This window comes from Callorhinus ursinus, unplaced genomic scaffold, assembly GCF_003265705.2.
Source record: "Callorhinus ursinus isolate GAN/ISIS: 27379988/994484 unplaced genomic scaffold, GSC_fseal_2.0 scaffold3, whole genome shotgun sequence".
NCBI classification, from domain to species: domain Eukaryota; kingdom Metazoa; phylum Chordata; class Mammalia; order Carnivora; family Otariidae; genus Callorhinus; species Callorhinus ursinus.
In genome coordinates, this window is record NW_027397065.1 from 10,948,261 (window position 1) to 10,966,246 (window position 17,986).

Genomic DNA, 17,986 nt, shown 5'->3' on the forward strand with positions numbered 1-17,986 from the left:
ACTCCGAATCTTAAAGTAAAATTCTGGAAGGGCTCAACAGAAGTACTTTAGAAAGCAGACATATTACTGAGATGAGCCCTCTTGGTTTTTCGAATTCAGATCGACTGGCTTAAAAGAAAAATAGGGGGTTCTTGCCTATACAGAAACCAGTAGATTATTCTTTATTCTTTACTTTCTTCATGTCACAATCTCAGCTTTGTTTTGTTAGCCCAGTTCCACAGAATACTCATATAATTAGGTAACATCATTTAAACCTTAAAAAAAAAATGGAAAAAGTGCTGTCTTTCCCCTCAAGCTACAAACTAACAGGCGTGTTTGGCAGCATCCTAGCTACCTTTGACTTTTCTTCAGCCAAAGGAACTATCAAAGACCCGGTTGCCTAGAGAAGACTGAAGTTATACTATTTATATTTAGAAGGCAGCATTCAGTTTCCATGACCATCCGTGGCATGTTAAGTAAATCTGTGTCTTATGCCACTCAGAGATAGCTCAGATTGCCCGTCAGGAGGAGTCTGGGCAAGCCTTATAAACTCAGAATGACTTCTCAAATCCTGCTAGGTTTTCCCAGCGATGTGCTTTCCTGTGCGCTGAAGCCCTGGGAGTCATGTCAGCCCAAGGTGAGCCTTTCAGGTGCTGCTCTTTGTCCCCATCTGGATAGGAAGGTGCAGAATTAGACAGTGGGCTGGTTTGGGGGGGGCGGTTTGAGTGGGAATGGAAAGGCCGCTTGTTCTAATTAAAGACAATAAGCAACCCTGTGAGGAGCTGTCCTTTAGCCTTAGCTTGAGGCAGAAAGGGTCCTGTCTCACCTCAGTAGTAAGCCTGTTTGAACTGGCTGGTGGGGCGAAGAGTCGAAGACAGCAGGTAGACCTGGGCTCAGGTGACACCAGGCCGGTGTTGAAGTTGCAACAAGTACATCTCCAAGTCCCTCTTTGCCTCCCAATTCCCTGGTCTCTGTGCTCTGTGCTTGACTCAGGCGCACTTTGATTCTAACTTTGCTTGCTAGATGGCGCTCGGCGTCTCAGGACATTCCATTTCAGAATTGAAGCGGCATTTTAGCACCGTTGTTCTCAACTAGTTGTGGGTATTCGATTAGCACAGCGCTAGCAGTGTTATTATTGCCCTTGTTTTTGACACCCTTGTTCACTTTTTGATTAAAGTGGCGTTCAGGTGGGAGTTACCCATCTTAATCTGTGTAATAATAAAATTCAGTGAAACTCTGCACCTGAATTGAGGGCATATTTATGACTCAATTACTCTTTGTGATGCATTTCAGAAAGCACTTGAGTAACTTTTCCTCCAGTAATCTGATTGAGGTTTTCAGGAAGAAGATAAATCAGCAGGTCCAGATGGATACTTACAATCCTTGAGGTTTACCACAAGAGTCCACCTCCCACTTTGCCATTACTACCCATTCCCATTTCAAGATGAATTAAGCTGATCTTAGGGAACTTATTACTTTCATTTATCATTTGTGGTATACCATTAATTGATTTTAAAAGTGTCATAATTTGTTTAAAACCCAAATACTGAAATCCATACCCACAGAAGATGTGTTTTAATATTGGTAATAAAAGCCTATACAAAGCTTGTTTCACAGGAAGGGTGATTTATGGATTCTAATGTATATTTATTTCAAACACTAGTGACTCTTCTTAGATATTCAAAACACTTTTTAAAACTCCTTTGTATTGAAGCACAAACAGAAAATCAATAGTTCTAAGTTTCTGATGGAAAAAATTAAGATGAGCCAGAAAGAATTGTATATTGTTTTGTCGAATGAAGATGTCATTCTTACAGCACGCACTGCTCTCACACTAGTGTGTGTCCCTTAAAGACAAGGATGCAGGTGAGGAAGGCAAATGGAACAACAAAAACAAAAAAACCACCCAATCCTCTACATAGGCATCTTACAAACACTTTAACAAGAGAGAGTTTAACTTGTTACTTGCTTTTAGGATTTAGAGAACTAACTTGTATGGAAATGTTCCACCTTTGGGAAAATCAATAACAGAGCTGTGTGGTTTGGAAACCTTTTATCAAACCTTGGCTGCTTTGGTGAAGAACCCCGCAAAGTCTCTCTCTAGGTGTTAGGCTGAAACTAGCAGGCGCTGAAAACCTAAAGCGGAAAATTTACAACTTGATCAGCCCCAGCCACACACCAAAAACCTGCTACTGCTGCAAACATATGTTCCAGATTAAGTTAAGCAAATGGCTCTTGTTCCTCAGGGTTGAAAGTTGATCATGAAAATTCAAATTTGAGTGAGTTGTGCTTCCAATGGATCACCGGATCCTCAAATGCTTATAAATCCCTCCCAACTGTTTACTCGAGAGATTTCATATACTTTCTTATCTTCTTGAGAGCTTAATTTGGAATCTCCTGGAAATTTAATCCAATCAGGTATTATTTTCCGGGAACACATAGTTTTAAAAGTTGGCTAAGTTGAAAACGAGGTGTATTCTTCCTTCTAATGTTAAAATGCTAGATAGCTAACGTGTAACTCAGTTGTTTTAATGCTGTATTTCCTCACATACATACTAACTTTAAAAAGCAGAAATTAAACTGCCGATTTATTTTCAAGTTCCTTGAAAGTTTCATTCTCCAGAGGGGTAGGTGATTTTTTTTTTTTTCACAGCATGAGACAAAATAAAGGAGTGTTATCAGAGCCTTTAATTATGTCAGGAAAGACTAAATCATCGTGTTTCTTTTACTGGGGGTAACTGTCTTTTGCAACCTCCCTGTGGTCATCCAGCCAACTCCCAGCTAAATTATTTGAAGACCAGTCTGGCTACTAAGGTGTCTTGTAAGGAAATTTAGAATTAACTCCCCGACTCTTCAAAGTAGCTGGCTCCTTGGGTAAGTTGCAGAGGATGGAGGCAGGCATCAGGCACCTCGGGTACCTTCCTATGTAATCGCGGGAGTCCGAAGTCCTTCCCTACCACCTCCCCGCATTCAAATGCTCATCCTGCAGATTTTAACCGATATTGTCATGTTGAAGTTTGGTAGTTATTGTTTACATTTCTCCCTTCCCCAAGGGGTCTTGGCAAGTGTTTAAGAGATTATTGATTTCCAAGAAACCAAATAAAGAAGGCTGTTCTTTTAAAACATATGAAATACACATTTTTCTTTAACTAAATAGGCAGTGTATATTTGACATTGACAAATGGACAGGAGACAAGAAAACTTATTTTAAAAGATTTTGAAAGGGAAAAAATGGACAAGACAGCAGCAGTCCTACAGAAGAGGAGGATTGAAATTAAGGGAAAAGCTTGGAGAAAAGTGGGGGGATGGCTATCTGTGCTGTAAGATAGTTTAAAGTTTCATCGGACACACACAGGTGGTAAGCAAATATCGTTGAAGAAGCTTCTTTTAGGGGGACCTAATCATAGCAGTTTTTATTATTTATTGTTAAAATGAGCTTCTTGTACTTCTTTTCTCCACATTTTTCTCTGGCATTGTGGTACTGAAATGCCCACCCAGGTTTGGTAGTTTCTGATTTACTTAGTACCGAGAAAAGCCATTCTGAAACTGTGTCAAGAATACATTAAAAAAAAAAAGTAATAAATACCTGATAGAGATCTTAGCTATCCCTTCCCCCAAGTCAAAAGAGAAATACCCAGTGAAGGAAGGAAATTTCCAAAAACCCAGATTGAGAGAACAAATGGTAGGCACCCCGGAGTTCAGTGTTATATATCCCAACCCAAATCTCCACAACTTCCCTGCACCAACAAAGGAAAGCCCCATGTCCTTCCCTGAACCTGATCTCTTTTCTTGCTCCTGAACATTAGGAAGGTGAGAATGAAATATTTCATTTATCCAAAGATGGAAGCTCAGTTTATGGAATGAGCTGCCCCAAAATATACCAGCCAAAGACACGCAAACATTATGGAGATATTTTGCTTGAGGGTTCAGATCTAGAATCTGCAAGTCTCTGGGTCACTATTATTCAACAAGTCCCCTTCGCTACCCTGCACACTTCAGCTGGGAAACTTTGTCAACCCAAGTTCTCCCCAGTTTTCGTAGGAGCGTGGCACCCGCAGTTTAAATAGCTCACAGCATGGCCAAGTTTCTCTAGTAGCACAGACTTATCTTAGTATGTGGGCAAAACGACTCTTGAGACCACAAGAAGGACCAAACTATGAGGGAAAATTATCTTTGGAGAGAACTCAGCAGTGATTTTGCACACTAAAAAAAGGGGAGAAAACTTTGTGTAAGCAGCGCTGTGTGAGAAAACAGTCTAAGTTGTTAACCTGTGAAATATTTAATAAAATATTTGTATGTTTTAAGGGATAGGAAAATAGAGTGTTTTGAAGCTACACTGCTACTATACTGAGGGACTCAAGGAAATTTTTCACTGTAACAGGATGCCAAGTAGAGAATAATTTTATCCTGGAATGTATTGTAATCCGTGTTACTCTGCAAAAGCAATTTTGAAAGCGGTTTATAGAGGCTACTTTATGGGGGGGAACCACTTAAAATACAAAGGTTCTCACCTTTTTTCTTTGTTGGCCCTTTCTGGTAAAGTATGGATTAAGTTGGTTTGAAAGTATATTTGTACAATCAATATTTAATAGAAGTTTGCTTTTGACCGTCTCACCTGCTTTAACCGTATTATTTTCCTCCTCAAAGTCGGTTCAAGAGAGTAGATGACTAGAATGGGGTTCCAGTAGGAGGGAAGAGATTTTACTCAAAGCCCAACAAGTGTGGTGAGTTTCAATAAAACAAGGTGCAATTTGAAATCTTTAAAAACTAGTTTTGTCTAAGGAGTGGTGACTTAAGTGTTGCCAGGGAGACCATGCAAGGAAAAAGACGCCACACGGAAGTGATTTTCAGTTCTTGTACTTTGCTTAACGCGACAGTAAAAAAAAAAAAAGAAAGAAAGAAAAAAAAGAAAGAAAGAAAGAAAGAAAGAAAGCCAACCAGGAAGACACGCGGACATTTGGAGCTTGGAGTTGAGGTCTGCAAGTAGGAGAAGAGGTAGCGGTGGGTACTGAGCCAGACGCGCCCCCTTTTTAGTGCTGTCAAATAAGTTGCTGTCAGGCTCTTTAGCGACCCGAGGGCCGGGCGCCCCGCTGCACAGCCACCTCCCCCGGGGCGGTAATTAACCAGTACCTGGGCGCACACGACCGATCCGACAGCATCAGCCACAGGCAGACCCGTGGGGACCAAGGGCCCGGTGGGTCTGGATGTACATTTCTTGGAACACAGATCTCTCGTGTTTGAGATCACCCCGGGAGAATGTGCTCATAGTACAGAGCTCTTAAACTGGAGCCTGTGTGGAGCTGGCCCGCTAAAGGGTGGTGGTGAAAAGTTAGGCAAAGAATAGTTGTGGGGGTGAGACTTCTACCACCAAAATGACTGAGAGTGGCGCTGCTTTCATCATAAAGTAGATGCAAATTCGGGGAGCAGGGAAATGGTGTGTCAACTCTGGGGCACTCTAACTGATTAACACTGGGCATGGAGCAAGCAAGATTCTCCACCCACAAACTGTATACTTTTTAAACTCATTGTCGCTTTGGGCTCAGATCCTAAGATTTCAAGAGCCAGTTTCCTACGGTGAGGGAGTGGTCGGAGAGAGGAATCAGGCGAGGGCCGGAACTTCGGGGTTCTGGCGGAGGGGAGAGGGAAGGGGGCGGGGGGGGGGGGGGGGGCTGGGCGCTGTCCATGGTGCTGGGAAGAAAACGGCTTCTCTTCGCTGTACCCAAACCAAGATCAGGTGTAAAAAGGGGAAGATAAACCAACAACTCATGCGGCAGGGGATATTTTAATTTCCGCGAATGTGAAAAATACGCATGTGGCTGTATAATTTAAGCAGTACTCTAGGAGTGCTCTGCTCTATCTCCCAGTCTGTACTGTATAGTCAGACAGCAGCGTTAACTGGTCATTATAGGATGGTTTTCTCCTTAAAATGTTCCATATTTCAAAGTAATGTAATCATCAATTTCTGACATACAAAATAAAGAGGACGGCGGGAAGAAAAAGGGCGATTTGAGACTTTAAACGTATCCAAAGACACTTATTTTCAGATTTGATAGGATATAGAAGCAGAGCATGACTTAGCCTGCTAGATAACATGGATGTATTAAAGTATTAACACTATATAGATCCAATTTCCTTTTAATAATTCTCCGAATTCTACGCTGGCCAAATGCTGCAGTTATATTTTTGTTAGCAAGAATAACAAGAGCGATTTACCTATTGTGGTGTGTGTGTGTGTAAATTTGAAATGGTTAAGATTTCATTCTAAGTTCTAAAATGGTACTCTAACAACTGCATGCTCTTAAAACAAATTTGATTTCTTAAAAGGTGGCCAGGAAGAAAGTAGGATGCAGATAGAAATTATTTCAAAATGGGGATAAAGAACTAAATGGAAACATAACCTACCTAGTAGGTGAATCACACTTTTGTAAAACACACACACACACGACTTTAAAAATATATACTGTTACACGGTGTATAAAATACATGCTTTTTTTTTTAAAACACAAAAGTGTGTATATCTATATATCCACAAATATATGAAATTATGTAACAAAATTTCAGGTAAACTATTACCTATGCTTGGCCAAATCAGAAATATGAAAAACAGGAAAAAAATTGTCTTAATTGTGTTAATCATGAAAATCTTACTTAGCCTCGGCAACTTGAATCCATGTGACAATGAAGAAGGAAAAGGACAAAAACTCAAACAGCTGACACAATGATCAGCAGCAACTGACAGCATCTCATTTGATATTTGATATCAAGCACTAGATCAATATTTGTGAGATCAATGCAATTTTAATGGTTTTTCTTTCGAAATTGTATGAAAGCCAAATCATGACACTCTGTGCTAGGGTTATTTTTAGAGCTGATTATTCCAGGGGATGATATTAAGTAATTTACTGAGGCAAGGAAAAGAAAAAAACAACTAAAAACCAAAAAACAAAACCATCACAACAAACCATCAATATTTCTTCAGCTGATAAATCCTGATTATCTAAGTACCTAGAGAAGGTGTGAACATTTATTGGAAAAAAGCCATTTATTTAATTATGGTTAAGAAAAACAAAGAAGAAAATAAGGCTTTGGAAAATTATTTGGAGGTACATGAAGATGAACTGGATCAGAAATATCTTTCTTGCTCACAATGGGATTAGGTGGTAACTTGAGCAAAAATAAATGAAAATGATAAAAAGAAAAAATCTAGGCCTTTCAGCTACACAATAGGGATTCAGTGGGAACTAACAGATTTTTCTGTGTCCCAGGCAGAGTAGAAAACTGAGAGCCCTATCTGAAACTCATACACAGCAAGGTTTCTACAAAGGTCAAAAAGAGGGGGGAAGAAAGTAATTAGGTATATGGTATTGTCTTTTATTTTCTTTTGAAGAGTTTATACCTTAAAAAATAACATGCAAATTAATCTAACTCAGAGGCATATAGGTCCTTAATCTATAAATCTTTAAACAGTAATCTAGGAGGGTTCTACACTTTTTCAGTCTTTACTGCTTAAACAGCAGTGTTAACCCATGTGCCTACCAACACATTTTGTTTGATAAAAATGCTAAACTTTATTTATTTGTTTTCACAGATTCAATTTTGAGGAATTTTCACCTAGAGGAATCCAAGACCTTCACCAAACAGCAATTTCTGGGGAGGCAGATGATGGGGGTGGTGCAGAGGGAGTATAAGCAGGTGAACATTTCAGTAAGACAGTAAGACGGTGAGATGTGGTGATTGTGGACAGTGTTCCTGATAAGCAGATGTTTAGGTTTTCAGACTAAAAGAGAAAGAAACTGTCATTCATTTGTAATTCAACTTTGATTAAAAACTTGGGAGAAGTTAGTTTTTCACTTGAAATAATAGGAATATTTTAGGAAATTTCTAATGCCTGACCTAAAGATCTCTCATCTTTGTTCAAGATAAAGAATAAAATACTTCAAAACTATGCAATTCTTAAACTTTTTTCCTCAATGTCTCTTTTTTCCTAATGTTTTTCTTGATGGCAGTAAGTTGCCTAATAATGAAACTTAATATATTATTACAAACAGATCACTTCAAATAAAGGGTAATGCATTATATGCTTTTAATAGTGAAATTCACATCTAAGTCCTTTTGCAGGAGGATTAAATAATGCACTGGGTGTATTCCTTAAGTGCCTAGGTAAAGACATATTTTCCAGGATTTTAATGACTCCATAACAGTCACTCTCTTATGTGTCTCTATGCTCTCTTGTATTTCAAGTCTGGCAGACTGCCTACAAACTAGACACCAACAGTTTAAATCAATTTTTCTTTAATGAAATAAAGCCAACCTTACAAATACACATCACATACAAACAGAATTTACAGACACAAATGACCTTGAGGCATTTAAAAATATTACAATGCCTTGAAGAAATTGAGTATAAATTTATTTAGAAGAAAATAAGTTTACAAACAATCCTGGTGACCAACATATATTGAGTCCCTACTATGTAACAGGCACTGCAAAGACATACACACACTATATATAATGTTTATTTCTGGTGGGATGGGCATATATATCCCAAGGAGGGGTGTGTATGTGTACACACACACATATATATGCATATATACCTATTTTTCTATTAGGTCTTTAAAAAAAAAACCTTGAGTTATCTCAAAGAAGGAAATCAACTTTATGGTCAATTGTAGTTAATTCAGACTTCATTTTGACTCATCATAATTTGACCAATAATTTTTTTCCTCATAGCATGGACAGTACTTAGAATTTAAAATTTAGTGTTCCAAAAATGCTGCTCTTCTTAAGCCACTTTGAAGTAATGCTAGTGAGTCTAAGATCCAGATCTACATGTTAATCTCTAGTTTTGCCTTCAAACAGAATTCAGTTACAAAGAACTTGGAAAGATTTTGAATCTATTCAGAAGAGGAAAACTCTTTAATTTTCTGAGGAGTAAAAACTCCCCAAGAAACTTCATATAGCTTCTTAGATTTTGCTTAGCATACGTGATAAAACATTGATTGTTGCAGTTTGGTGACCCATGAAATTTGGGGGTTAGTTTTCTCTTCAGACCAGAGCATATAATTATGCAAATAAAGAGCTGTCACTGATCTAGTGAAATACTCACAAACACATGCACTCTGAAATTGGACAGAAAAGTGAAAATGGTTGGTGATGTGATGGTGCCATGGTTTGTTTTCCTGCCAAGTTTCTATCCAAGTTCATTATTCAAATTGTAAACTTTAAAAAGAGACATATCATTCTTGGGGTGTTGGTTGTCTTTTCATTTCAGATTCTTTGTATTGGTACTGCAGGCTGGTTACAAAGTACAGTTCAACATTATTTTACCTATGACAGTCTCCCATATTACCCTATGTAATGGGCCAAGGAAGAAAAACTTGAACAATCTAGAAAGATGCAGGGCCTCCCTGGATTTCTTTCTAGAAACATGTTTCATCTCTGTTTCAAATAGAACTCAACCCAACAATACAAAGAATATAGTGAAATGTTGTTCACAAATCTCAAGGCAAAGGGCCGAGAAAAGTTGCCTGGAAGGCCTCATGGATTAAGTCAAATTTCCATTTTCAACTTTTTACATTGAAGGGGAAAATACTGGTCTCTGCATGGTATCCTCTTAATGGTCAAACTTGCAGGATGACTTTCTTCTATCTAGCAATTAAAGCCCACTACATAATATTTGGTGACTTTAACCTTTATGGTTCATTTACAATTACCACTCTCTAAAACCATTGTGCTAAGAATTAACAAGAGTTCTTCAATCTAGCCATGCTCTTTGGCATCGAGGTCTCCCAATTCCAAAGTTACCACTGCACAGGCTGTTGCATAATTTTAGATGTCATGGAGAGTCCCACTGATGAAATCTGAGAAGGCTCATGTCAGACCACTGACTGCTAAAGACATCACTACATGAAAGATCAGTGGTGTGAAACTTTAAAAACATTGATCCAAATGAATCAATTAAATCAACATTCATCCCTCCTAAGTGTGAGGTTTAAAACTATCATTGTTGCTTTTTTTTTTTTTTTACTCTACATAGATTTTGAGATAAACGTTGGAATGCTTTGATGGCTACTTCTATTCTCGAATCTCCGTTAATCGACTTTGTGCTATTTCCTTCTTTTCAACATCTTCCACTCGGTGTACATTCTTTACTTTTAGTACAGTGCATGACAGTTGCAATGCTTTAAATCTAAAACCGCCTAACAAAGCTGACGCTTTAGGTAGGGTAGCTTTAAGCTCTGTGAAGTGTTGATTAAAAACCCTTTCCCAGACTCAAACTGATCTTTTTGGAGATTAATAGAATATTAGATAAAAGGAAGACGAACAATTCAAGAGACTCCCACTCAGTCACTCTATACAAGGAAGGAAGGAAGGAAAGTATTCAATTTTTGAAAGGGAGTACCTCCTGGAGTCTTTTATTTTATATTATTACAGCTCCTAATAAGTAATCATAAAATCACCACTATTATCCTTTTTTTTTTTTGCCACCCATATTTCAAAGATGAGAATGTCTCACATTTATTTAAAGACATTTTCCCCTATAGAGGTATGGGGAAAGTTTTTGAGAAATTTTTACTTTCTGTAATAGTAATCTTTCTTAAATGAATCAGGATCACAGGAACCTGTCAGTTTACAGTTATAAACTACGATTGTAACAGGAGACACATGTGTTTGGATTGGGACTCCAGATAATCCAGAGAAACATGTGAAAAAATTTAACTTATTAGCCCTGATAATATAGTTAACATATTTTGTCACCCAAACTCTCTCAAAGGAGTTACAGGTTTTAAAGAAGGAAAAGCAGTAAAATAAATGTAAACAGGATATTTTCAGATTAGATGTAAACATCAAGGACCTATATAGGGACTTGGGAGCAATGTAATGTCACTAGATTCCTTCTGGAAAACACATTTCTTTACAGTATATTAAAGTGTACTTTATAAAAGCATAGGCTTAACAATGGGTTCAAATTTCTTTGTAGCTAAGGATATTTTAGATATTAAAAACAAACACCTTAAAAAAGTGCTGGCTTTGTGAAAGGTCCAAGCCAAATAGTAAGTAATCAAGTGAAGTTAGGGTGTTACCTTACAGCAACAGTAATAGTAATAAAAGCAGCTATACGGTTTAAGATATTGATGAATGCTGTTCCATCATTCAAGTTTCTGCTTTTATTAACCTCTGTACACAAATAAATGAACTTCTGAGCAAGAATAATACACCGCTGCTTGTTGGGAAAATTGTTTTTATTTTAAAATGATAAACAGAAATATATATGAAACTCCTGTGCTTTACTTTTTTTTTCTTTTTGTATAAACAATAATGCAATCCAGGTTGAAGCACAAGGCAGAAACTTGAGAAAACAATTATTACAAATAGATTTTCTCCCCCCTTCAAATATCCATGAAAACTTTTAACGGCTGCATGGTGAGATACCTTTATAAAGTTCTAGAGCCAGCATCTGGCTTTTAAGTTTTAACAGGACTATTTTGAATCTCAGATTTATCAACAACTCCTTCCTTCCCATTCCATTTGCTCTAAGAACTGAGTATATAATTTTTAAAAAAGTCTATATCCTAACTTTAAGCCTCTACTCTCCTAAAAAACCTGTCTAAAGAAACCAAAATGGGAAGATCAGAGCAGAAATACTGTTAACAGTTGTCACCTCCAAGCAGGCGGGCTACTACCAACTGATTGTTGTTACTCCAGGAAAATTGAGGTGGATGATATTACTACATTTATACCAACAGATACATAATCAACAGGTTAAAAAAAAATCCTACATTACGAGGAATCTTACACTTATCAGTTGGAGGTCTCGGATGGTTTGCCTAGCTCTCTCCGGGTTGCTGCAGCTCAGATCCACAAGTAGAAATTACATTTGCACAACTTAAGTTTGCAAATAGCTCTCTATAGATGGTTAAACAAGGCTAACAACCCAGTAGTTTTAACGTATTAAAGGCAATTAAACAGTGATTCACTCTAGTTGCAAGTAAAGGTTTTCAAAAAGAGAAGTGAGAAAACCGAAGAGAAGGAACAGGAGTGATTTGATGTCTAAGCTGAGCACGTTTACTTTGCTCTAATTCAGGTGCATAAGCTTCAATAAATTTAGCACTGCACAAGTGCTGATTAAAAAAAAACACATAAAATTAGTTTTCCTGTGAATACTTTCATATAGTCAAAACACCACACAATTTATAACATTTTGAAAAATATATTCAATCCACATCAATTTTCAAATCCTCTCAAAGGTCCCATTATTGCATACAGTTCACCATTACTTCTAATACAGAAAAGATTGCAGACCAACATGCTTGACATTGTTGGGGTTACACATATTAAGTCATCCAGGCGTGGATAAAATGACGTTTTGATTTTTCCTGTGTTGTTTCTGCTAAAATAATATCAAAAGATACATATATATGACCACTGAAAAAAGATCACTTTAATTTGCCATCATTAAAACTATAAGAACGAATTAATGTACTTACATACCAAACACAGATATTATCAGTTTTAAAACTTGCTGAAATCGGTTCATAATATAAAAACATTTTATCCATGAGGTGGTTATTTTGTTATTTTTCTGAGGAGTCGGACAGTTCTAAGTCATTTTGGGTACATTTTATCACGTCCTCAAATAAGGCATGCATATTGTTTCATATACTTTAAAAAAGGATGAAAAAATATTAAATTTAGACCATCATCTGCTAGAAACAGAATCTTTACTAGGTAATTAAATTCAAGTAATTAAAAACTGATAATGTTAAGATTTAATATTTGAATTTAAAAGTCAGCAAAATCTTAACTTATTTTACCTCTTATATTTCACAGTGTTGGCCAGATATCAGCTGGATTAAAGTAATTGTTGAAACCCTAGGGCGAAACCCAACAGAGGAAGTGGACTACTAAAAATTATGCCATTGTATTGACAGGAGAAAATCTTTCACACCAGTTCTTTCTTTCCCTTTCTGTTGGAGCAGAAACCTAGAAGAATCATTTTAGTTCCACTTAAGCCTTTCAGAAGGAAAAGGTAGAACAGCACACAGGTTCATTTTCCTGATGACAATAAATACTATCCCTAACAAGGTCTAACTCCATGAAAGCTCAGAATAGATCACGCTAGTTAGGATTATCAACAACAACAAACTTTCTGCACATTAGGATTTAAAAAGCAAAACAAGTGTGTGATCTAAATTACAATGCCACTCAATACACATTATACATTTAAAAAAGTCAATTCTAATGATAAAGTTGGAAATTCCATTGAAAATGGGACCTTTCACAACTTAAAAGATTTGCTCATCATTACGTTTTGGTTTAAACAATCTCTTCTGAAATTCGAGACTTGTGTAAAATCTCATATTCAAAATGGCAAGGATTTTCAGCGGTAATGTGTCATCGGTACTTTATATTTACGCAAAGTTTTTCTTCTGGTCTCGAATCGAAAATAGATTGTTAGAGAACAATTTGCACTCCCAAGACGACATAGCACATCACGGCATTCACGTTCTGAATTTAAAAAATTTGGCTTTTCTGGGGAGGTTGGGGGGTAAGTTCCTTTAAAAAAAAAATGCGTAAGAGGCCCTTAGGGGAAAACCTACCTAAAATGGAAGTTTGAAATCTAGAATAAAAGTTTGCTTCTGTTCGGAGAAAAAACCTGGACATGATTGAGGGGGGCCGGGGGCCGGTGCCAGAGGCGGCTGCGCTGCAGCGGGCGGTAGGACCGCGCAGACGCCGCTCGCCCCGCAGCGCCGGCGCGGGCTCCGTCAGGGCAATTAGAGGCGCGCCGGCCGCGCCGAGCAGGGCGCTGTCAGCCTTAATCTGCGCGCTGACGGGCAGCGCGAAGCCCGAGCTCAGCCCGCAGGAAGCACGACCAGTGAACCCATATTGCTTTGACAGTTGCACTCATCTAGAAATAATGCAAAACGCTATTTAGATGTATATATCACGACCCTGTGCTCTAGGAAGAAAACAATCTAATGAGGGGCTGGGAGTCTGCTCGCCGACAACAAGCAGTTAGGAGACGTGTGGATGCATGCTCGAGTGTGGTGCCTTGGCTTCCCCTCCCCCGTCTCGCTCGTTCTCCTCTTACAGCTCTTCGTGCTTTATTCTGTGGGAGCGCCGCGTCAGAGCCGGCTTGAGGGAACTGGTCTTTGCCTCAGAGGCTTCGGTAAAGAATTTGAAAATAGACGGGAAGCTCTTCCAGGAAGTTAGCTCGTGACGGTCGGTGCCTGCAAAAAAACACAGATTCGGTTACGAGGTGGCCTCGCTCGGTGCCAAGGCACAGGCCGCCCGTCTTCAGCCCCTGGAGCCCGAGCCCCGCCCTCGGAGCCCGCGTCCCCCGCGTTCGGCCCGCGCTCCGGCGCCTGCTCCCCCGCCGGCGCGCGTCTCCAGGCCACACCTGTGCCCGAGGGTTCACTCTGCTCCCAGGGCCGAGGGCTGTCTACGTCGGCTCACCGCGCATCTCTGCCGGCGGCGCCCGGGGCGGCCCTCCAGAGACCTCCGCCGCCTGCCGCCCGAGCCCCCTTCCCGCCCTTGACGCGAGGACGCGGCTGGTCGCCCCCCGCGGCTTGCCCGAGGCGCGGCCAGGCGGCCCCGGGGCCTCAGCCCCTCCGGGCCAATCGAGGCGCTCGGAGGGAAGGGCCACTCCCTCTCCCGCCTCGAAACCACCCACTTCCCCCGGCTCCGCGCGCGCGCGGGGATTGGTTTCCCCCAGCGCGCGGAATCCGGCTTCTTCACCCACCCTGGAGCACCCACGTTTCTCGCTTCCCAAGAGAATAAAACAAATCGGATTTTTCTTGCCTCTCTCGGAAGCTGTGCTGTTAGACATCATTTGTCTCAGGGAGGTCACCGCGACCAAATTATATGGGATGCTTCCTGAAGGTTCAGATTAAAAAAGAGACTGTGCCCAGAAGTGTCCTAGGAGGCTACATTTTTAAAGATTTTAGGGGACAGTTTTAGAAAAGCTAAAAAAAGTGTTTCAAAGCAGTGACTACAAAAAGAGCATTTAGGCCTCCTATTTTGTCAGGAGGAATTGAACTTAGAAAATACAGGTTTAGTTTGTCACTTTACAGGGTTATTTTATTTTACTACAGCTTCTTTCTGTGGCTAAATTTGATACTGATGTACAGTGTTTTTCAAGTCAAACCTCCCTTCAGTTTAACACAGGCAAAAAAAGAAAAAAATAACAGTGATGTAGTCATAAGAACAGATGATATTAATCGCTTTCGACTCCTTGTGATATCATTTTACCAGTCTCTTCATAACAATTTAATTAAAAAATAAAAATAATAACGAAGACTCTGCCATAGAAATAATGAGTGAATAGCTTTGAAACAGCTGAAATCTTTTCCTACATCACTCAATTATGCAGAGAGATACTGCCTGGAAGTCTTGGGATTCAGGGCCTCTGTCTGATACTTTAACATTGTTAATGATAATTCTTTAGTCTGTAATAGTAGGTCATTGCTATGGTTACTCTACAATGGTGCAACACTTTGCTTTCCCCTTCAGCTATTCGCTGAGACCTGGTAACCACATTTGTTGCCTAGCAACAGTTTTGTGACAGTATCACAATCTGGGAGTTACAACAATAAGGATGCTATGGCTGCAGTCGACCAGAGAGCAGAAAGCTACAGTCTGTGCATGGGACTTAGATGTGGGAGCTGGCCCTAGAACCCCTCTCTTTATAGGTGCCCTCACAAGCATGCTCTCTATCCTCTCCTCTGCAATTTGGCCTTATGAACCTGCATTGGAAACTATGATCCAGTACTGAAGTCATATCCTTGAGAAATACCCTCCAACACTACCGTATTCAGGTTAAAAAATGAGGTCATTTCTTTATCAGCTTACTCATTTTGGGCAAATTTCAATGTTACTCAATGGGAGAGAGAGAGGAGTGTAGTTTTATCCTGGCAAATTCTAAAGTGCCTTGACTTGATTTTGACAAGTCTTCACAGAATTCTGGGGAATAAAAAAATTATATATATGCCTGCCCGCATCAATAGGTATGCAACTTTCAAGTTCTTTAAAATATATGTAACATCCAGGTATTTGTTATTATTTTTCCACTGATTTATTCATATGACAATCCTAAAGAATTCTTTTGAATTTGGAGGCATTTATATTCTCCAAACCCAAGTAAGCAGTTCTAGATAGGCTCAGACAAACCTACTGTGGGTATATTTGAAAGGGGCCCAGTTTCTGGATAGGTTTATGAAATTCCTGTTCCTATTTCTATGGTGCTTGCAAATCTAGTTTCATTTCAATAACTAATTGCACTTATGATAAGATACTTTAAATCAATTGTATTTCTTCCTTTTGAAAGACTATTCTCAGATGCATACTACATGGCAACACCCATCCCCAAAAACAATAAGAAAAGAAAGAAAGAAAAAAAAAAGGTGTTAATTGTCTTCTTTTCCCTCTCATTTTCCATGCTTCCAGACTCATTTGGCATTTCCTCCATAGTGATCACACTTACACTTACTAGTGTTACCAAGGCTATGATCAATTTGTAAGCTTTCTCAGGGAATTCTTCTCATAATTCCTCCCACCCCTTGAAAACCAATTCAATCTAGGAATCTAGGGGGACCTAAGGAGTCAATGGTCTGAAGCAATTTTAACTCCTTTATTTTTTCTTTCCTGGTGACAATCTTTCTGAAAGATGAACACATTTCCCTGGTGATAAAATCACCACAAAGGCTTTTTAGTTTTAGCTTATGATTACTCTCTGCTTGATTAGTCCTGGGCTGAAAAGACCAAAGTTCCTGAGATAACTGAGTACCTGCACTGGCTCTCAACATTTACCCCTGCAATTTAAGAGTATAAATAATGAGAATGTGTGCTCTGTCAGACGAAGGGAAACTGCTGGGAGTAAAGGTAATAAGTAAAGTGGGTTAGAAACTGAACTATAGAGAACTGAGTGGGGGTGGGAGAATTCTCCCTAAACTAAGGAGTAGTAAAATGAGTATTTTATACAAGTGGCTTTCTTTTAAAAAATTTTCAAAGTAGGTTTTTAATAATTTTATTAAAATAGCAGTTGGAAGTTAGGTAACTGCATTTCCACCTGGGGCTGCATATATACATTTCAAGAACATGTCTGGAGACCATTTTCGAAAAGTCAGAGCCAAAGTTCAATGAAAAAATTTACAAATTAATATGAATATCTATCCATAGCAACGCTTAGAGAATGGAAACTTTTGAGAGCAGCTTTCTAGTAGTTAAAAAATACACCACTTTGGGAAAAATTATCCCATCAGGACAGAAACACTAGACCATTACATTATCTATTCATAAAAGGATATAAAAGTGGAAAATACAGGCCAATCAAAAAAGCAGCCATATATTGAGAAACTGTAATGTGTAGGTAATATGGAAAATCATTTCAAAATAACTTAACCATGTTATTTAAAGGATATAAACATGATTCCTAGTTTTTCCTCTAGCACAACTTTACCCTAATCAAAAGCTCCTTTTTTTAGGGACTATGAACTTGTTTCCCCTTTTCAGACCCCTAATCTAGAGAGGTTCCCACAGTAGAGGGAGTAAAGGGTTTCCCATATTAAATACCCGCCATGTTCACAGGGAAAGATTTTTGTATCTTCTTGGATTGGCAGGTTTGTTCTTTCTGGATAATTCACCTTTGGGGCAAATTTAGTTTCCTACTCCATAGAATCAATTATCAAAATAAAAAGTACAGGGTCTCAGTGCTTCATTACAAAAAAGTGTCTTTGTTCAGTCTCAATAAGTGATTCTAAACGGGCATGGTAGTGGCCCCTGGGGCATCCTGGAAATTTGTAGGGATATTTTTGGTGGTCAAGATGATTGGTAAGAACTATTGGCATTTAGAGGAAGGAGGCCAGGGAAGCTGGAAATCCTGCAATTTGCAGGGCAGTAGAGCGCAATGAAGAATTGTCTTGCATCCCACATGGTTTTCTTTCCTCTTTCTTTCTTTTTTCTTTCTTTCTTTTCTTTTCTTTTCTTTTCTTTCTTTCTTTCTTTCTTT

The 17,986-nt window shown here is 38.9% G+C and overlaps 1 protein-coding gene across 3 annotated transcripts in view; it reads right to left on the reverse strand.

The window, feature by feature from the left end:
- Positions 1-11,204: 11,204 nt before the first annotated feature.
- The window catches only part of ARB2A (ARB2 cotranscriptional regulator A), a 395,713-nt gene continuing 388,931 nt past the window's right edge, over positions 11,205-17,986 (reverse strand). For all 3 annotated transcript variants that reach the window (XM_073888143.1, XM_073888149.1, XM_025866777.2), the window contains one exon: positions 11,205-14,210. In XM_073888143.1, coding sequence (XP_073744244.1) covers positions 14,068-14,210 — 143 coding nt within the window. In that variant the 3' untranslated portion in view covers positions 11,205-14,067. The remainder of the gene's footprint in view (positions 14,211-17,986) is intronic.